At 38.1% G+C, this 23,137-nt stretch overlaps 1 protein-coding gene across 1 annotated transcript in view; it reads left to right on the forward strand.

Moving 5' to 3' along the window:
• The window catches only part of MALRD1 (MAM and LDL receptor class A domain containing 1), a 3,217,568-nt gene that overhangs the window by 1,330,089 nt on the left and 1,864,342 nt on the right, over positions 1-23,137 (forward strand). The window contains exon 15 of the mRNA XM_044065510.1: positions 9,445-9,690. Within this exon, the coding sequence (XP_043921445.1) occupies positions 9,445-9,690 (246 nt within the window). The remainder of the gene's footprint in view (positions 1-9,444; positions 9,691-23,137) is intronic.

The raw sequence follows: 23,137 nt of genomic DNA on the forward strand, positions 1-23,137 counted from the left end.
CACCTGAAGTTGCCCTTTGCTCATGCCTGAATAATAGGGTGAGCTGCTTAGTCACTTGGTTGGTGAGGGATGAATAAAAAGCCTTGTCCTGCTGGGCAATCAGTGTCAGGGTATATTAGTGCTTGCTATTAGGTCTGTGCAAGTGCTGGGCTGTAAGATGCTTTTTGAGTGCTTAGGTTGAGAGTTAGACTAGTTTCAAGAGAAAAACTGAAGAGGAGACTTAGTGAAGCTGGGAATAATTTAACCGTAGCTAACCAGCACTGCCAGTGTGCAAAACTGTGCAAACGCGTTTTTTATAGTAGGGAAATGAAAGAGATAGAAAATAGCCCAAAATGGCCAATAAACTACTAACTTCTGGGCTGGAACCACTCCTCCAGGGACAGACAGGTTGCTCAAAGCTCCCCTCTCTCAGGTGAACAGAGAAACTTCCTTCTATCCAAGTAAGGTATGGGCAACTCAGAAACTAGTATCACAGCCCTGAATTCAGCACTAGCCTGAAAACTGGACTATACTATCTTAGAAAGATGGGAAACAAGAAATGTTTTTGTTTTTTTTTTTTGTTTTTTTTGAAAAGATAAGGCAAAAACAGTAAAAAGTGCACTTAAAACAGTTTTAAACGACTACAAACGATCATAAAAGGCTATTGCACTTTTGTGTGTAGCCTACAACAGTTAAACAAATTATTTAAACAAAAAAAATTTTTAAAGTGCAGGCAGTCAAATAAGTACAATATGTGAAAAAAACAAGCTTTTAAATCACAATAAATGCTGGAAAATCTGTGCTTAGGTGGAAAACAGTTAAGTACAGCAAGAAAGTACAGAAAACTGATACAAAATCACTCCAAAGTCTCTCTTCTAAGCTAGAAGGCTTGCATCCGTTTAAGTCTTTCTAGTGCTACCCAGTTAGGTTAGTTACAGGAAAGATGGGAAACAAGCACAGATGTGGTCTTTTAAACCATAAAGTTGAAAGAGATGGACAAACTGTCCAAATAGTCAATAAACTACAAATTCTGGGCCAAGAACCTCTCCTCTTGTGCTAGACAGGCTACCTAATGCTTACCACTCCCACTGATAAGCTAAAAGGCTTTCTTCCAACACAGAAAGGCTTGCGGGGCACAGAAGCTTACCAACAGTCCTGGATACAGCAACTCTGTATCTAGACTAGGCTAGTTACAGGAAAGGTGGGAAACAAGAACAAGTGCGGCTTTTAAACCAGAATGTTGAAAGAGATGAAAAAAACTGCCCAAACAGCCAATAGCTACAATTTCTGGGCCTGGAACCACTCCTCTTGTGGTAGATAGGCTACCTATGCTTACCACTCCCACTGATAACAGGATAATCCAAAATCAGTCACAGTCACCAAGATATGCACTGAACACAAGGGCACGTACGAAATACTTTGGTACAAAATTTATTGACATCTACAACGATACTGGTTGAGCGCTTTCATCTACTGATAGTAGATTTCATCAGAACCAACATTAACAGCCACTACTCACTTTTTATGTGGCTTTAAACTAATCACAAACTTACAACATTTCCTACCCTATGTATACTAATTAACTATTTAAAGTGCTCAGTGCATTAATTCCAGAAAGACTACCTATCTAATATAACTTTAATACCTTGTACTAACACCTTTAAATTTAAACCTGTTCAAATTATCTTATTTAATAAACAATGCCTAAATTGTATTAATTTACTAATAAAACAGCCTTTAAAAAATATATTTTCCTTAAAAAACATATTTAAAAAATACATAGGTTCATAGGTTCATAGGTTCATACTAGGCTATCTGCCCGAGGGCATTTACAAGCCTAGCCCATAGTTTTTTGTAACTTCGCCACCCCTTTGTATGGGGAACTATACCCATTATTTTGCTGTGCCTCTGTTGAGCAGTGACACTGAGGTAATCCCTGGGGTATATCCATTGGTCAAGATTTCTCTTGAACAAGGCCAGCGAGGTGCTCTGCCTCACATATACCGGGATTTTATTCCACAGCATAGGGAGAAAAAAGGTATTGCCCATCCTAATGTACTTCATATTTATATTACCATAAGCATGATCCCCTTGTAATCATAAACCAATTCTACTATTAACTATTACCGTTTGATGTTCCTAATACTTTACACTCAACTATTGTTCTCTAATACTGGCTTAATAGAGATAGTATCATTAAGTCCAGGATATTCAGACGCGTTAAGTTTAATTGGCCATCTTGTCTCCCTCTCTCTCAATAATAATTTTATATTCCCTCCCCTAGGGTTAGGTTTAATACACTCCAATATCCCAAAATTAAAAGAATTACATACCCTATTTCCATTAAGATGTCTCCAAAGGGCATTTTTTGTATCCTCCCTTTTTATCTTATAGTAATGCTCATACATTCTATTCCTCAGACATCTAACTGTCATCCCCACATAGTAACAAGGACATTTCGTACACTTCGCTAGGTAAACCACATGGGGTGTCCTACAGTTACCTTTTCTGAATTTTATTTTTGTATTGTGAACATCTTCCAATGTAATTGACGGTACTGACATAGTATATTTACACTGATTACAACTTCCACATCTAGTGGTACGTGTATCCTGCTGTACAAATTTGGAATTGTTTTTCTTCCCTCGTCTCATCTTGAGATTGTTCCCATTCCTATATACAAATTTGGGTCCATCTCCCACTATCTTAAATACACTCTCCTCAGTTTTTAAGATATTGATTATTTTTTTGATGCCATTTACTTCGGGAGCATATTGTACAATACATGCTCGGGTATATTCTTTCGTTTCTGAGGATCTTTTATGTCCATTGATAACCCCATTCGGTCTCCTAATATGGGCTTGTATTTTTTCCCCCATTCTTTCTTTACATATTCTGTAATGTCCAAAATCATCTCCTTCGGATATCCTCTAACTTCAAACATTTTACCTATATTGTCCATCTCCAATAACATATCCGAATACTGGGATGTCATTCTTGCCGCTCTTATACATTGCCCTTTTACTATACTCCTTTTCTAGTGTATGGGGTGACAGCTGGTGAACTCTAAATAATCATTACTAAAGGTTTCTTTCCTATATATGTTAGATTTAAATATATCATCCACTATAGTAACTTTGGTGTCTAAAAATGATGTACTATTCTTATTCATACTGAATGTGAACCTTAAATATTCACATCTAGTGTTAAGTCAATTTATAAATTCTTTAATGCTACTTTCGTTACCCCTCCACACCAAGAATACGTCATCCAGAAATCTTAGATAGCATACAATATGTTCCTTCCATTTACTTTCTAAGATATATTCATTCTCCCAATCTAGAAGGAAAAAATTTGCAAACATGGGGGCACAAGCTGCCCCCATTGCTACTCCTTTGCTTTGCCTGTAATATTCTCCTTGAAAAATAATGTAATTATGTGACAATACTATTTCCATAAATTCCAAAATTAGCATTATTTTCTCCCATTCCAAGTCACTATATTTCTGTATACTATGTTGAAATCTAGTTAATCCTTCTTCCAGAGGAATACTGGAAAAAAGATCAACAACATCAATAGTCACTAGTATACTATCATTGGTGATATATCCAGTATCTAACCTTCCTAGGAAGTCCCAGGAATCTTTCACAATATGACTGATCCTGTTGTATACAGGTATTAACCATCTGTCCACTACTTTACCAAATGGAAAAGTTTTGGATTTGCTACCCGAGATTATGGGTCGGAAAGGGGGATCAACTAAATCTTTATGCACTTTTGGAATTCCAACTATAGTGCTAACAATGGGGGAATCCTCCTTTAGAAATTCATACAAATTTGTACTAATTCTTTCATCTAATAACATTTCTTCTAAAATTAAGTCCACTTTGTGATGTCCAATGTTGACTTCATTGATGGATGTCACCTCATAATTACCTGAATTGAATAGTATACTATTGATTTTATTATTATATTCATCAGCATCATACATAACTACCCCCCCTCCCTTATCGGGTTTCATTATTCTAATGTTATTGCTGGCCTGTATTTGTCTAAGCGATTCATATTCTTTGTAATGTAGATTATGATGATGTTTTGTTCCTTTATTCATATATTCATATAACTCCTTAATAACAACCTTTTCAAATATGGCCAACGTGCTGTTCATGGGGGGGGGGCGTAAATGTACTTCTCTTCTTGAATTCATCCATCTCACCCACGTTATTCCCCTTAAAATATATAGTGAGATTAAGCTTCCTTAAATATTTTTTAAAATCTATGATGTGATCCACTATATTACCATTGTCATTGGGAACATATTTCATTCCTTTAGATAAAAGTTTGAAAAAATCTTTACTTAGTTCTGTCTGTGTGTAATTATATATACTAAAATCTCCCAAACTATAGTGTACATCACTATGTTTTATGATTTTATCACTTCTTCTTAACTGTTCTTTCCCTTGTAGTTCCTTGTCCTTCCCCAGTTGTTTCCTTGCCACCTGTCTTGTCTCCTGTTCCACTCGTTGTTGTAGTTTCCCCACTTTTTGTTTCCCCCTAAAAAATCTTTTGAATAGCCATCCCTTCCATTTCTTTCACTATAGTGTCTATCATACTTTCCTTCATGCTCACCATTAGTCATTTCAGTCCTCATTACATTATTAATATTTCCCATATTTGTACCTAATTTGTATGCTTCACCCCTTTCATACTGTTGTATATCCCTCCTCAATTTTTTACATTTCCGGTCATACTGTTTATTGATTTGATTTTCTACCCAGGTAAATTGCGCATTAAAACACATTTCAAATTCATCAAATAACAAATCACTAGTAATGATTTGATCCAGCTGTTCAATTTCAGACAAAAGACCACAAATCTTTCTATCATTACATGATATTATAAATTTCATAAACGTAAAACCAAAATCATTAAACATTTTAGTACATTCTTTTACATTCTCATCATCCATTTTTATTCCCATCGGCCATTTGTAAAACCTAAGGCCCATGGGGACAATATTAGAGTCCAAGCATTTCTTTAAATATGTATTGTCCAATTGGACACTTTTCAAAACTTTTAGTTTCTTGCCAAACTCATAAATATAGTCCCTCAATGTCTTATTTTCCTCTTTGTGATTATCATTCTCTTCACATTCACTTTCTTTTTCTTTGTTTCCGTTAAAATCAAAACCGGTTGCTAGAAAATTACTGATGTTATATCTTTTTTGTCTGTTGTTATATGTCGGCTTAGAGTTAGTATGTACAATACCTTTTAGTGTCGATTGTCCTACCATAGCGTAGGTTCTCTTCGGTGCAGTCCGTTTGGGTCTCGCTCCAGATATATTGTAGTCGACCTCCAATCCCTCTCCATACACTGAATTACCTTTATGTTCACTCCTACTCCCTTTGGATCCATAAGAGGCTCGTTCTACTTCTGGCGTTCCTTCACCCTGACCATTACACACGGAGCGCATCGACCCACTGACTTCCTGCTTACGCGGTGGCGTCTTCCTTTTATCATCTCTTCCAATCATAGCTCGACTAACAGGTTGACTGACAAGTTCAAGCAACCGGGTAAGTTCTCCTTTCATGATTACCATTTCGGACTGGATTCTCTGTATATCCTCTCCCCTCGGTGAAAAAATGGATGGTAGTTCGTCCAAGGAATCCATCTCCTCTCCCACCACGAAATAAAAATGATGATCGACTGGACTGGCCAACAATGTAACAACAGGATAATCCAAAATCAGTCACAGTCACCAAGATATGCACTGAACACAAGGGCACGTACAAAATACTTTGGTACAAAATTTATTGACATCTACAACGATACTGGTTGAGCGCTTTCATCTACTGATAGTAGATTTCATCAGAACCAACATTAACAGCCACTACTCACTTTTTATGTGGCTTTAAACCAATCACAAACTTAAAACATTTCCTACCCTATGTATACTAATTAACTATTTAAAGTGCTCAGTGCATTAATTCCAGAAAGACTACCTATCTAATATAACTTTAATACCTTGTACTAACACCTTTAAATTTAAACCTGTTCAAATTATCATATTTAATAAACAATGCCTAAATTTTATTAATTTACTAATAAAACAGCCTTTAAAAATATATTTTCCTTAAAAAACATATTTAAAAAATACATAAAAAGGTATTGCCCATCGTAATGTACTTCATATTTATATTACCATAAGCATGATCCCCTTGTAATCATAAACCAATTCTACTATTAACTATTACTGTTTGATGTTCCTAATACTTTACACTCAACTATTATTCTCTAATACTGGCTTAATAGAGATAGTATCATTAAGTCCAGGATATTCAGACGCTTTAAGTTTATTTTGCCATCTTGTCTCCCTCTCTCTCAATAATAATTTTATATTCCCTTCCCTAGGGTTAGGTTTAATGCACTCCAATATCCCAAAATTAAAAGAATTACATACCCTATTTCCATTAAGATGTCTCCAAAGGGCATTTTTGTATCCTCCCTTTTTATCTTATAATAATGCTCATACATTCTATTCCTCAGACATCTAATTGTCATCCCCACATAGTAACAAGGACATTTCGTACACTTCGCTAGGTAAACCACGTGCGGTGTACTACAGTTACCTTTTCTGAATTTTATTTTTGTATTGTGAACATCTTCCAATGTAATCGACGGTGCTGACATAATATATTTACACTGATTACAACTTCCACATCTAGTGGTACGTGTATCCTGCTGTACATATTTGGAATTGTTTTTCTTCCCTAGTCTCATCTTGAGATTGTTCCCATTCCTATATACAAATTTGGGTCCATCTCCCACTACCTTAAATACACTCTCCTCAGTTTTTAAGATATTCCAATTATTTTGTATTATTTTTTTGATGCCATTTACTTCGGGAGCATATTGTACAATACATGCTCGGGTATATTCTTTCGTTTTCGATGATCTTTTATGTCCATTGATAACCCCATTCGCTTCTCCTAATATGGGCTTGTATTTTTCCCCCATTCTTTCTTTACATATTCTGTAATGTCCAAAATCATCTCCTTCGGATATCCCCTAACTTCAAACTCCCACTGATAAGCTAGAAGGCTTCCCTCCAACACAGAAAGGCTCTTGAACTTATAAAGCTTTTGATGTAATTGGCCACCTCCTCCTTCTTTAATCCCACTAGAAAATCGGAGTTAGCTCCGACACTGCCATTTGGTTTCAAGATTTCTTAACAAATAAGTATTTCAGAGTTAATACTGCTATATCCTTATTAACTTCAGCAACCTTACCAAAGGGGTACCACGGGGTTTTATATTCACTCCATTGTTGTTTTCAGTGTTTAATAAACAAACTACCCTCCAGCCAAACAAATCTCCTTATCACTGTTTACACAGATGAGGTGGTTACCCTTTATTCCATTCCCTCACATTCAACGATCACGGATCTCAGTGGTACCTCCATAGAAACAATCATGCCCTTTAAATACATAAGTTTATGGCTAGAATAGTCACTTATCTTCCACAACCACATTTAAAACACCAGTAAAAAAATCAATTCTACTTTACTCTGGTCCTGGAAAATGTCTGCCTTTCTCCCCAGACCATTGAGCTGCAATAGATAAAGATGTCCTCCTTGCTCAACTTTAATATGGGTTCCCCATCATAGTCACAACCTCTAAGAAAAAACCCATCCACTCTACAGTCCATTGAAAAAAAACTCTACCAATTTATTTTCAATTCCCACCTTAGGAATATCACTTCAGTACTCACTCCAAAGCCAGATGGCTCTTAGTCTCCTAAAAACTCAGCTACTCCTAGGGTCTCTTCTTTTCAGACTACTTCAGCCAGGTACCTTTGCACTTCTTGCTGCAAATTCCATAATAAAACCACCCCATACAACCTCCACAATCTCTCTGAATTAACTCCTTCACTCCAGACTTCCCAAATCAAATTGACATGTACCAAAAAAGTCTTTGTCAATTCTTGCACTTAGACTCTGGCAATCCTTTCCCCCCTTACCTAAAAGAAATTGCCTCTTTACACATTTTCGGAGTACAACTCAAAACTCAAAAGACACCTTTTTCAAAAACCTGACTGTACGTATTTTTCCATTGGGCACATCACCTGACTTTCCTTTCACCTGTATCACTTTTACATCAATCATGTGTTCTCACGTCCCATACTTACAACTAAAATTAACCCACAATTGTTTATGTACTCTTAATAATATTTGCTCATTGTTTCAGTTGTATGTGGATTCTCTGCCTTCTGCGATTACTCCATATTTGTGAATTAGTTCTTTTTTTTTTTTTGGTGACTTTCTTCATCTGGGTTTTGCCTGCAAATGGCCTGATATGATTTGTTTGCTGTGCTAGTGAAATAAACTAAATATATGAATAAGGTTGTGTCCTAGAGAGTATTGACATAAGATGGCTCTAATGTGATCACTGTAATATTCTCAGATTTTTGAATGGTTGTCAAAACCAGCTAATAACATTAGATTTCCAAATGCTAGAGTTATCAATCAACACCTGAATTCCAGGCTCGTTGTCCATAAAGATGTTTATTTATCCATTCAAGTTAACATTTTACCTAACTTTGTCCATTAATGATTTAAAATCAATTTTTTAGGGACCTTTAATCATAATTTAGACACCCCCACACACCTACACACACAAACATGCACAGCATACCTCTCAACTTCTTATCACAAGAAATCTGGCAAAGCCTAAAATAACTGGTAAACAGAGGCCCAAATTCAGGACATATTTTAAATATTGCTCTTAGAAACAGAATCTTGTTAGAATAACAGCATTTGTGTCAGTGTGCATTTTCTGAAGGATATAAAGTCTGAATAAGAAATGTATGCCGTTATTTAATTACTTCAGTCCTCTGAGATTTGTCACAAAACAAAAAAATTTATGAAGATCACACCAAAAATATGAGACAAAAATCTAGATAATTGAGAGGTATACTGCACAGACATGAAAAGAAAGACAGACACACACGCGTACACAAACATGCACACACACACACACACACACACACACACACACACACACACACACACACACACACACACACACACACACACACACACACACATGCATAATAAACACATGCACAGTGCAACAAGTGACCTACTTACTACAGAGTACTTGCAAATGAAATAATTTATTTTCAACAATAAACAAATGTGCAGTTGGAAATTCCAGGACCTTCACACTTCAATGTCACAAAAGAGTTACCAGCATTTATTTTAAATTCTCTTAATGAATTTAAGAGAAATGATTTGAATAATAGATTGAACTTTTTGGGAAGGAATAGTTTTTCACACAACTGTTGACAGCCACCTATTGCTTTAATTATAAAGTTAATTGTCTCTGTTCTAAGTCTTGGATAACCTTTAGGTCAATACTGTTTTACAAATTGATTCATTATATTGATTTTCATCAATTTCCTTTAGGTTCCTGTCCACATGGCTACTTGACATGTCAGAATGGAAGGTGTTACAGACCAGAACAAAGCTGCGATTTTGTAAATGACTGTGGGGATAACACTGATGAAAAGGAATGTGGCACATCCTGTGATTTTGAACGTGGGATGTGTGGATGGAAGAACTCTCTAGCCGATAACTTTGACTGGATACTTGGAGTCGGTTCATTTCAGAGTTTGAGGCCTACCGTAGACCACACACATGGGGATGAAAATGGTGTGTATCATTGTTATTAATCCTTATTTCAGGAAATGATAAAATCACTACATATGTTGGAAACATACAAAATATAACAATAGGAAACCTACAAAGTGGTGGGTCACCCCAATAATTCCCAGAAACTCTTCTGCTGTTTTTGCTCATTCATAATTTTATCTTTCGTAGCAGTACAAAGGTGGGAAAAACTGTTTCTGTATATTATGTAATGATTTCCACTCACAGAAGTAGCTTTGCATAGTTCATTAACTTCACTAAACCACATATAACCACAGAATTGTTTACATTACTGTTAAGGAATTCAAACTGTCAATATGACCTCTTATAAGTGCCACATGTTTTTCTGACTGACATTGTCTTTTCCTGTAATATGAATGCTATATGTTCTATCTACCCATTTACATTAACTTACATCACCAAGTAATGCAGTCAGGAAAAATATGGGTCACTTCTGCAGTTTAGTGCAATGAAATGCTCTTTATTTCATACAGATACTTACTGGTACTCTAGTTTTAGTGAAATCAAACACTGCTGTAGCAGTATGTGCCTGCTTTCTATCCCACATATCACATGGAAGCTCCAGGAAAAAAAGTCGCTTATGAACGTAGAAATAACACAAACAAAGGCAAAAGGATCCACTCCCAAGTATTTATTTAGCACTTTTGTATATAAAATGCAAACTTCCTCTGAATAAAAGCTTAAAAACTTGAACAGCAGTGGCCAACTCATTTAAATATATCCTAAAAATCATGTGATAAAACTTGCCTCAATTTGAAGCCAGCATTTAAAGGTACATTACATTGTCAGTTTATAACACATACATTTTCCTATGTATTCATTCCAATACTATCACACTACTAAACTACAGAAACACCTATTCACATATAATGTTAATGAAATAACTAAAATACCTGTGCTGTAAAAAATGTTTGCATATGAAAATAAATGCATATGTAAATCTAGCTGTCATGCTACCTATAACATGTATTACACATAAAAAAATGCAGACTTTAATACAGTGTATGCCCCATGAACATAATTATTGCTAAATAGCAAACGTGGCTTTCAATCTCAAAATAGGACTGATAGAAACCACACCATTTAGTCCCAGATAATTCATTGCATTGGTTCGCAGTTGCCATTTGAGTTCCTTAAATTCCAAAAAATCATCTATAGTATCCCTTATTTCACCTATATCCACATGGTCAATGACGCTATATTAGAAATGATGCTCTGTAAATTGGATTATATGTTCAGCTAAGGCATTCCTAGAATCCCTTTTGCTAATATCATATTAATGTTGATATATTCTGGTTTTAAAACCATTTTTTGTCTTGCCTATATAAAAACATGGGCATTTTTGACAAATACCCATATAAATAACCAGTTTGCTGTTGCAATTATATCTGCTTTTCAACCTTATTGTAACAAAATGAGCCAGATGAATTTCATTCTGCTCTAATATATGTTTACACTGTGGGCAATACCCACATTTACTAATTTTTCATACAATTCATCATACTTAGGTCTTTCTTACATGGTTTTAATGCTTACATTATTTTTATATGCTATACGTGGGCCCACCCCCAACAATTTCTTATAATCTGGGTCAGTGTCAAAAACACACCAGGTTTTTCTAATAATTTCTCTAATATTACCATATTGCTTATTGAATGTTAAAATCATTGCATTTGTATGATCCACATTAACACTATTAGATATAGTGTTCATGCTGGTGAGTCTATCTGAACCCAGCAATGGTAGGAAGTGTCCACTAGCTCTCTTCTGAGTTACCTCATTACCTATATTGTCTATAAACAGTGTGGGGTTGCCTCTGCTGATCAACATATTTTTAAGAATGTTCACCTGGATAACATATTCATCATGATCTGATACCATTCTGGCAAGATGAACATATTGTCCCATGACCAGGAACTTTTTTTTTGGTGCAAGGGGTGCCCACTCATAAAGTGTAACAAGGTATTAGAATATGTTGCTTTTCTATAAATAGTAGAGTAGAACACCCCTTTAGTCCTACCTTTCATAATAGTGACATCCAAAAAATGAATAGTTTCAGTACTTGTGTGAATAGTAAAATCCAAAACTGTTGTGGTGCCACACATGTAGTTAAAAAATTTGTTTAACTTTTCAGTACTACCTTCCCAAAAAATAATGATATCATCCAGGTATCTACCATAAAGTGTCCAATATTGGCAAGAAGGTGAATTGATGACAAATTCTGTTTCCCAATATGCCAGGACTGTATTTGCAAAAATGGGGGCACAGAGTGCCCCCACGGCAACTCCTCGACACTGTTTAAATATCTGATGTTCAAATGCAATGATAGAAACTATCCTTGGCTGTATTTATATTCTGCCATGTAACAACACTAATACCCTTGAGGACATCCTACAGTGGCTGTCCATAAACTGCCCACAAGAAACCATTGTTCTCGGAGATTTTAATATTGACTGGAGCATCTGTTCCTCAGACTTTCCTACCACCCACATAAATTTATATGGCTTCACCTAGGTTCTTTCATCCACCACTAGAATTAGTAAGCCCAACAACAAAGAAAGTATACTAGACTGGATTCTCATAAATAACCAACCCTAAATGTACAAAGCAGGAACCCAACCTGAGGAAATAAGTGATCACTTCCTAACTTACATACTCAGGCAAAAAACTGATATCCCTCAAAAACCAAGCTTCAGAACAATTAAGAGCAATAAAAGCTTTGATCAAACTGAATTCCAAAAAGAACTTCAGTCATGTAACTGGATTTGTCTAAAATGACTCCCATTAGATGAAGAAGTTTCATACTTTAACTCCACATTTCTTACTATAGTTGATAACCATGCACCTACCCAGACCATCAGAACCAAGAAAAATGTAGCACTGTGGCTGTCTAAAGAAACTAGATAAAAAAATTGTAAGTAGAAATAAAGCCTGGACCTCTTGGAGAAACAATAAATACCCAAAGGATCAACTTAAATATAAACAGCTAAGAAATGCTACAAAAAAAGTCTAGTGTTCTAGACAAAAGAAAAACATTACTGTAACCTGCAACAAAAACATCAACATCGACCACAAAAATTTTGGTCCAGTTTAAACAATCTTCTCCACCCAGGACATAACACTACCCCTACCCCCGTGACTGCCCTCCAAAAACCTCCAGAAAATATTGCCAACACCTTTAATACTTTCTTTACGGAAACTATACAATCCCTTGGCAACCAACTACCACCCAATAACCCAGACCCAATTGACCCCATATGCAACACTTACCCCTCCTTTAACTTTCAACCAATACCAACATCACTTATCCGATCCTTAATCAAGAAACTGAAACCCACCACCCTATCAGCAGACCTACTCCCCGCTGAATATCTTCAAAAAGCTGCAGACATAATAGCATATCCCATTTCAATATTAATCAATAGAACCATCTCAGAAGCATATATCCTCTCCATCCGGAAAATTTCCCACGTCATTCCTCTCAATAAAGGGGGTAATTCCACTGATCTATCAAAGTACCGGCCTATTGCCATTCTGTCACCTCTGGCTAAAATTATGGAAAAATTTATCCATAAGCAACTCTTACATTACCTCAATCTGAACAATCTCCTAGCTCCCTTTCAGCATGGATTTAAACCCCACCATAGTACAACCTCAGCCCTTCTTCCCTTCTCTCCTTCTTTCAGGCAATAAATCAAAATTGTAATAATAACAAGCTCTCCTCTGCCTTCTTTCATGACCTATCCAAGGTGTTTGACATGGTAAATCATCAACTATTCCTTTGCACACTAAAAACTCTCGCCATAGATAACCTGGCAATATGCTGGTTTCAATCCTATCTAAGTAGCAGACAACAAGCTGTGCTATGGAAGGATAGCCTATCCTCCCGACTGCCAATCACCCTTGCCTCAAGGGTCTATACTAGGACCTCTCCTATTTTCCATCTTCATTAATGATCTCCATACAGTCATCCCCAAAGCAACCTGCATTCAATATGCAGATGACTCTACCCTAATCTGTTCTGCCACCTCCATGATAGACCTACAGACCTTATCCCAAAATACCTTTAACAAAGTTGAAAGCTGGCTCACTGACTGGTGTCTTTTATTAAATCCAAATAAAACAAAACTGTTACTCTTCCCCCCCCCCAGTCGGAAAGTCCCTTTGCCATCATATACCATAACATCCAACAATGGCACCATGATTTCCCCGGAATATAATGCAAAGCTATTAGGTGTAATAGTCGACAATAACCTTAAGTTTGATGCCCACATTGATAGAACTATTAAAACAGTCAGTAAGAAGCTTGTCTCTTTATATAGGATTAAGCCATTCCTAGCCCCAACTGCTAGGACAGTGATTGCCCATACACATTTACTATCAACCTTTCTTTATGCCTCCCTGATTTATACAAACTTAAGCAAATCTGACCTCAATAAACTCAATAACTGCTATAATAACATAGCCAAATTTGCCACAGGTTTAGCATATATAACACACTACTGTCTTAACCTATGATCCCTAGGCTGGCTAGACTTACCCTCTCAACTCCAGTATAACCAATTAATAGTTGCTCACAAAGTCCTCTATCAGCCTGAAGGCTTGCCCATACTCAAAAATATAATCACCCCCTACAGTAACCTAAAAACACTCTGCTCTTCTGCTCTGCAAATTGGATTATATGTTCAGCTGCTCTTCTGATAAAATGCTAGTACAAACTGTTAAATCCAATAACTTAGCTGGTGAGTCATTATTTTCCAACTCTGTTGGCAAAATCTGGAACCTACTTACTCCATAATCCAATTTAAAATGTGTCTGTAAACACACCTAAAAATTAATTGGTTGTGCCCCTGTACAAACCCAGACTAACCTACTCACTATTCACTTTGTATGACTACATTCCCTGGCTACTTGTAGAAACTGTCTTATAAAAAGTCTGAAACATTACCTGTCTCACTCTAATGCACTGTACTACTGAATTATATGCTACCTTGCTCTACTAAAACTATTTATGTTCTAATATGAGAATTAATAATTGTAAAACTTTTATGTATATATTCCAACTAATCTGGAACATGAATATATATGTAATTGTATAAAAAACTGCAACTGTTAAGTCTTCTGTATCTATGTACATGTGGAGATTTTCTCCCTGGGCCTACGTTGAAAATGGACCTGTATCCAGTTGGAGTTTCCTGGTTAACAAATGTAAAATATATAAATAAATAAATATTCTCTAGGACCACTTCCATAAATGCCCTGATGGTAACAATCTGATCATGATTTACAGTTGTATTGTGGCATAAAATGGTATAAAACCACTCAATACCCATGTGGTGTGGAGTAACTGAATACAAATCCTTAATATCTAAGGTGATAAAAATAAGGGTATCACTACATAGCTCATTAGACACTTTACATAAAAAGTCCCATGAAGCCTTGATACAATAACTATAATTTATTAATACATCTTTCAGTTCTAGGTCAATAAACTTAGCTATTGTAAAAGTTTTTGATTCCTTAGCGCCCACTATAGGTCTAAAAGGTGGGTCAGTAAGACCTTTATGGATTTTTGGGATGCCAAATACTGTTGGTAACTTCTATAAGACCTTTATGGATTTTTGGGATGCCAAATATTGTTGGTAACTTAGGGTATTTTACCTGCAGAAAGTTAAATTCAGTGATGCTAATTTGATTATTCAACAATAGCTCTTCAAGTAACACATCAGTTTTTTGATATGCAATATTTAGTTCATTCACACTCGCTTCACTGTATGTTTCTAAATATAACATAGTTAACATCTTGTTTTTATAATTATTGCTATTAAAAATAACCAGACCTCCGCCTTTATCAGGTTTCATTACACCTAGCTGCTTAATGTCACAAATTACTTTGTGTCATATATTCTGAGTGAGTTAAGTTATTACCATCATGTTTCTGTTGCTTAGTATTCAAAAGCAATTTCCTAATTTCAAACTCACATAATTTCTCATATACAAACACAATAGGATGCAATGCAGGGTTGAAGGTGCTAGGTTTTACATATCTGTTATCAACCAATGTTCTTATACCCGAATCTTTAAAAAAGAAAGCAAAATTTAACTTTCTAGTAAATAATGTTAGGTTAATAAGAACATCATCTCACAGCTCATTGCGGGCTGGTACAAAGGAAAGATCTTTTATTAGCTATGTTATTGTCCAACGGGGCACCACTATAATTATAAATCTTAAAGTCACCCTTGTTGTTATATAAGATTGTGCAAGGTGAGGGAACATCACAAATAACGTCTATCAGTTCATATAATTGTTGTGACTGTTGTTGTATGTAGTCCATGTTCTCCCCCTCCCTCTCCCCTGTCCACCATAGTTGAAGTTGCTGTTGTTGTAATAGATTTTCCCTCTCTGGTTTCTCAGTCATTCCAACCTCCTCAGAGGGGGCTAGGATAATGGGAGTGAGGTAATATGTTCATCATTATTAAATACAGTATTAAGTTCACCTTCAAATAATCATTGTCATTGTAAGAAATAATAGAAGGTTGTTGTCCCAAGGGGAGCTGGGGATAGGCTTTCCCGTTCATATTCATTTTTATCTCCACTCAGTTTTTTATTTTTTTATTTTTCAAATCAAGAAGAGATTTATCAACCCTTGAAAACAATGCATAATATTCAGCCTTCTTGATATCAAACAGTAAATAATTCAGTATATTTCTATCTATTTTTTGAATAGTGGCTAATAGTTCATCCATTTTCCTAATGTTGTTATTAATAAGAGACTGCAATAATTCACAACCATGCTTGTTAAATACTTGTATAATTTCACGATGTAAAGGTGAGTCGCTAATCAGCCCAGTGGGAAACTTCCACATTCATAGCCTTTAGGGACTAGTTCTAAATGTATGCACTCATTTAGGTATTGATTTTCTAATTGTAATTTTCTGTACCTGAAAGTGCAGTCCTCCAAACGATGTAATTATTGGACCACAGTTCCTGAATTATTCTCTGCAGCATTATTTTGAAAAGAGAATGTATCTCCACCATTAAGCCACTGCGAAAGAGTAGAATTACATTATACAAGGTTCCCATAATCGTGATGAAGTCATTGCGCACCATATGCAAATTCTCAGAAGCAGATTGGCTGGGAAATTGTGCTGGTGATCTTTAAGCTGGAGTAATGCAACTAAAAAGAAAATTAGCAGCCTGAGATTCCATTCTGACACATCCATTAAAGTTCACTCACCCAGTGCTTCTTAAAACATTAGGTTGAGAATTCTGGTGCATACGCAGCTCAACCAAACAAGTTGTTAGCCACAGATCTGCAGTCAGGAAAAATATGGGTCACTTTTGCAGTTTAGTGCAATGAAATACTCTTTATTTCATACAGATACTTACTGGTACTCTAGTTTTAGTGAAATCAAACACTGCTGTAGCAGTATGTGCCTGCTTTCTGTCCCACATATCACATGGAAGTTCCAGGAAAAAAAACACTTATAAAAGTAACATGATATATTCAGAAGAGTAAGCCAGACTGAATTTGCAAGTCAGTCTTTTTCACCTGTAATAGATATCTGCTAAGGCACTATTAATGCACACTTGCTGTATGTAATGTATCCATTTGACTATAATAAGAACTAACTTACTAGGTGCTGAATAAAGTCCCAGTCAAAAAGGTGCTACAGAAAACTGCAGTTCAGTTTTACAAACATGTCTGATTTTTGGCATCTGTATTAAGTCAAGTGGAAAGAGTCAGAGAAGCTGAAGCTGAAAACCCACAGCAGATGCACTAATATGCTGACACATCCAGAGACGTGCATGTACATATCTGCTGCATAGCACAGGGGAGAAGAGGGCTGTAATATGAATAAGTTGTCATGTGACCCCATTGTGAAGGCTGCCAGCCTAGCCAGATAGAATTTATAGATAATGCTATCATTTGTAAATATGAATGTTGAAATACAAACTTGTTTTCTTAAATGAAAGAATATGCTGTGAAATGTTGAACTTAAAACAATGTAGCAACATTGCCATCTGCTGTAAAGAAAGCCAAGTCAAGCATTTCTTGTCTGTCCTTTGAAATTAAAATTACTTCATGCTGTCCTTTGAAATTAAAAATTCGGAGTCATTCCATCTGGGCTAGCACATTCTTTCTATTGTTTTAACAAGAGTTAGATTGCTAGATTTAATCATGCAAACATATTTTTATTTCCCTGGTTTCCGCCTAAGTGTAAAAGAATGTAGATGCAGTTTCTGTTGGCCTGGGAACACCAGGAAAGTGTGAAATGATGTAATGTTTATCAGAACTGCAATTCCAATTTAAACAGAGAAAACCAGAGATCATTAAGCATTTCTATCTTGACCATCCAACTCAGATCAGCACTCTCCCTGATTCTTTAAGTAAGTTATCTTAGACTTGTGTTTTCTCTTAGAAATAGCTAGAGACTAGAAATATTAGACTGTGTTTTTCTGTGATGTCAGAACTGTACTACTGAATTATTTTAAGTATTTCTGTGTGATTTCTGATCTCTTGACTAGCACTGTTTAGTAGAAAGTATTGTCTTGTGGTTTTAATTATTTATTATTAAATATTTTAAAACCTTTTAACTGTGGCTGGTTTGTGTAGAGATAATTTAAGCTCTAGAGTACATTGCATATTTATAGAATTTACTGTACAAGTCACTCCAAATAAGCCTTGATTGTTTAGTCACACTTACCAATTGGATAATAATATTGCACAGTAATAACTGGACACTCTTTCATAAGAGCCTTTGAGTAGCTGATAAATATTAGCTGGGTGGTGGCAGTGATTTCTACTGTATAGTCAGGGTAAAAGGGGCACAGCTGGAGAACCTGTGCCAGCCTTACCCAGAAGTGTCTGTGTGGTTGTATAATCTATTATCTCAAAGTGTGTGTGTGTCAGCTACTTGGGCAGGGACACAAAGCACTGGTTGGACAGAGAGGATGCTGGAGATTTTAGCTTGCCCACCTGGCTGAGATCTGGACTGTATAGCCGTGCCAGTGGGGAGTTTTATTGGGGACCTGGAGAAAAAGGGAGTGACCAGCCCCAGACTGACTGTGATCTCTGTGTGGTCTTAAGGGAAATTGCACTTTACTGCATGTATTTGTTATCCTTTCCTCATATATGAGACACCCTCTCTGATGTTAGTGGTGAGGACTGAGGGTCCTTTATTACTGGACCAGGGCACAGGCATCACATATTAATTGGTGGCATTGGTTGGGATATCCACACCATATTAATCGTTTGGCAGCAGTGGGATATCCACATCACATATTAATTAGTTGGCAAATACTAATTGGCTTGTAGTGGTGTGGGTAGAGTGAATCCTGTAGCTTGTGTACAGTGAGTTTTGGAGGTGTTTTGTACTCTAAGACAGCTACACAGTGAATACTCAGAGTTCAGATCACAATTGTTTTATTTCTTTTGTTAGCTTAGTTAGTCAGGGTGAGCAGGCAGCATATCAGCAGAGGAGTATGGAATGCTGACAAGGAGCCAGCTGGTATAGATGCCCCAGGCTAGGGAACTGGTGCATGGAAACCTGACTAAGCAGACCTGATTGCAGCCTTGGTTGCAGCTGCAACAGAAAACAGCAACCAGGAGGACAATCAGACTGGCAGTGGAAATATAATACCCTCGGAGAATGGACAGGTCAACCTTTCTGCAGTGGATTTAAAAATCCAGCTGGAGCTAAAGAGTGTTGAGTTGGAGGCCAGGCATTTGGAAATAGAAGCAGGTGAGATACTGAGGAGTCTACAGGCTGAGGAGAATGAAAAACTGCTACATCTGGAGGCTGAGGAAAAGGAAAGGCAGAGGCAGCATGAGAAGGAGATGCTGACTCTTCGGCAGAGTCATGGAAGTAATGGGGAAGGGAGAAACTGGACCCCAGAAGCACAACAGGTCAGTAAATTTCTGTTTAAAGTTTAAAGAGGGGGTTAATTTTGATAGTTTCATTCATATGTTTGAGAGGGTATGTAAACAGTATGAAGTGGACCAAGGGCTCTGGGTACGGTTCCTGACTCCCTTACTCCATGGTAAAGCTGTAACTGGTTTATCTAAAATGTCTGATGCTGCATGTTTTAATTATACTGCTGTTAAGAAATGTCTTTTAGAACTGTTTAAGCTAACACCTGAAACATGCAGGAAAAGAGTTTTGTGAGCATATACGCAAGGCAGGTGAAAGTGCGTGTGAATATGTTGCTGAATTGAGCACTTATTTCCATAGACGGGTGAGTGGATGTCAGGTCACCACTTTTGACATTTTGGTGAGGGAACAAGCCCTTAGCACTTTGAATGAGGACATGAGGATCTGGTTAGCTGATAGACAATGTGCTACTGCAGATGAGTTGGGGAAGAAGGGAGTCCTATACCTGGCAAGCAGGGCAGCCCTGCACAAGAAGGGGACCCCCAGTACTGCTCATGGGTCTAAACGTACCCATGGTGGGCAGCACAGACTGCCCCCTAAGAATCTGCCAGTAGCAGGGGAAGTCACTAGTCCAGGTACACATCCAGGACCTAGGATTAAATGTTTTGAATGCAACCAGTGGGGCCGTGTGGCATACAGATGTCCACAAATGCAAGGTGGAGAACAAAAGGTGAGGGAGCCAGTAAGTGGGAAAGATAAAATGCCAATAATAGGTTGTCTTGAGACAACAGTGGTACTAAACTACCATCCTGCAGTTGTCCTGAGAGGGAAGGATTTGGATGAGGCAATACTATGTGCTTATGCAGTTACACGCAGTCAGGCTAGGAGACAAGCATGTGGGTCTGGTAGCCTGGGGGAGACCCAGACAGACTGCATACTTGCAGTCAGGACTGCTTAGGTGATTACTTTAGGAAGGGAACTACTCTGTAGCAGTGAAACTGAAATTGAGCCACAGCTGCTTGTGAGTACTGATGGTTCCTTGGACAGAGTGACTACAAAAGTAGAGGTGAGTAGTAGTACTCAGGCTGACAGTGAGGCACCACTGTCAGAGGAAGCCAGACTTCCTGTGGAAGGGGAGCTGGGAAGGGTTACAAGGAGAGAGCTGAGACAGGCTCAGCTCTCAGACCCTACAATGCAAGGCCTGAGGCAGGTAGCTAGGGGGGCACCTGATTCTCAAGGAAAGGGGGAATCTATATACTGGGACAATGGCTTACTATACAGAGAGTGGACCCCTGAGGGAGGGCTAGAAGGTGAGGGAATACAGCAGTTAGTAGTGTCTAGTGTCTACCATCTGGTGCTTCTAGCCATAGCCCATGGTATTCTCTTTGCAGGTCATATGGGCATAAAACATACAAAGAGGTGCATTATGCAGAACTTCTATTGGCCTAGAATTTCCAGAGATGTAATAGGGTACTGCAGGACCTGTGAGCAGTGCTAAAAGGTAGACAAGCCAGGAGACAAGGTGAGAGCTTTTTTGATGCCTTAGCCTGTGATTGAGGAGCCATTTCAGTGGGTAGCTATGGATATTGTGGGTCCTTTGAGTACCCCAAGTTCCACAGGGAAAACGTATATCCTAGTGGAAGTGGATTATGCTACATGATACCCTGAGGCAGTGGATTTGTCCTCCATTGAGGAAGAGAAGGTGGCAAATGCTTTGTTAGAGATTTCCAGCAGGGTAGGTTTCCCAAAAGAAATACTGATTGACAGAGGTGACAATTTCATGTCAGACCTGCTGGCTTGTCTGTGTTAGTCCTGTGGGGTAAAGCACATGAAGACCACCCCCTACCATCCCCAGACTAATGGTCTTGTTCAGAGGTTACACTCTACAATCAAGTCCATGCTATGGGCATTTGCAGATCAGTTTAGGAGAGAGTGGGACAAATATTTGGCCCATCTATTGTTTGCTTACAGAGAAGTTCCCCAGAAATCCACAGGTTTCTCACCCTTTGAGTTGCTGTATGGGCATAGGGTGAGGGGACCTCTAGATTTAATTTGAGATGAGTGGGAAGGTGAGTGTGAGTCTCACAAGGAGTCTGTTGTGGCATACATCCTAAACCTCAGGACAAGGCACTGGGAACTCATGGGCTCGGCCCAAGAAAACCTAGCTGAAGCCCAACAACAGAAAAAGGTATGCTATGACAGGAATGCTTTAGCTATAGAGTATGCCTTGGGGCAGCAGGTAATGGTTCTCATTCCTGTCAGACACAGCAAGCTGCAAGCATCTTGGGAGGGTCCCTACAAGGTGGTAAGAAAGGTAAGTGATGTTAACTACATGGTGGAACTGCTAGGCAGATGGCAGGGGCATAAATTGTACCATGTTAACATGATGAAACCTTACCATGATAGGGAGGCCCTTGTGCTGAGCATTTGCAGTGGATTGTAGGAGGAGTCTGAGGTAGATCTGGGGACTGATCTCCTCAGTGAGGCTCGGGCTGATACCTCAGTGGAAGGGGTAGCAATATCCCAGCTGCTATCTCCTAGCCAGGTTTGAGAAATCCAAGCAGTATTGCAGGAATTTGGGAACATGCTCACTAGGAAACCAGGGTGCACCCACCTAGTGCAGCACCAGGTGGATACATGATCCCAGAGTCCTATTAGGCAGGCCCCTTATAGGGTGCCTGAGAGATTCAAACAGACTCTGAGGGAGGAGGTACAGGAGATGTTGGAACTAGGGGTAATTCAAAAGTCTAACGGCCCCTGGGCTTCCCCAGTGGTGCTGGTGCCAAAGAAGGATGGCAGCACCAGGCTCTGTGTGGACTACAGGAAATAAATAGTCACACAGAGTCAGATGCTTACCCCATGCCTAGGACAGATGAAGCCCTAGAGCAGCTGGGTGGGGCTAAATATCTTACAACCATTGTTCTTACCAAGGGTTACTGGCAGGCCCCCTTGACTCCCAGTGCTACAGAGAAGTCAGCCTTTTTGACTCCTTTTGGCTTGTATGAGTTCACAAAGATGTCGTTTGGGATGAAGAATGCCCCAGCAACTTTCCAGAGGCTGGTAGATCATATCCTAGCAGGAGGGTTTGCCCTTGCTTACCTAGATGATATTGCCATCTACAGCCATTCCTGGACAGAGCACTTTCAGCATGTCTGGGAGGTGCTGGGCAGACTACAGAGGACAGGGTTGACCATTAAGTTGAGCAAATTTCAGGTGAGTATGGCAGAGGTCTCCTACCTAGAACATAGAGTGGGGAGTGGTAAGATAAGGCCAGAACCTGCCAAAGTGGAAACCATTCAGGCATAGCCTGCACCTGTTAACAAAAAGCAGGTGAGGGTATTTTTAGGGACAGCAGGGTACTACAGAAAGCTCATCCCCAGTTATAGTACCATAGCTGCTCCCCTCACAGACTTGATGAGGAAGAACAGCCCAGATAAGGTAGTGTGGACCCTATCATCGAGATTTTGAATTTCGCACTTTTCGGTGTTCTGCGGTTTCACTGTTTTCATCTTGGCATTCCGGATTTCGATCTTCTAGTCTTTCATCCAACTCA

Source organism: Protopterus annectens, chromosome 3.part0, assembly GCF_019279795.1.
Source record: "Protopterus annectens isolate FY-2018-M chromosome 3.part0, PAN1.0, whole genome shotgun sequence".
Classification (NCBI taxonomy): Eukaryota; Metazoa; Chordata; order Ceratodontiformes; family Protopteridae; genus Protopterus; species Protopterus annectens.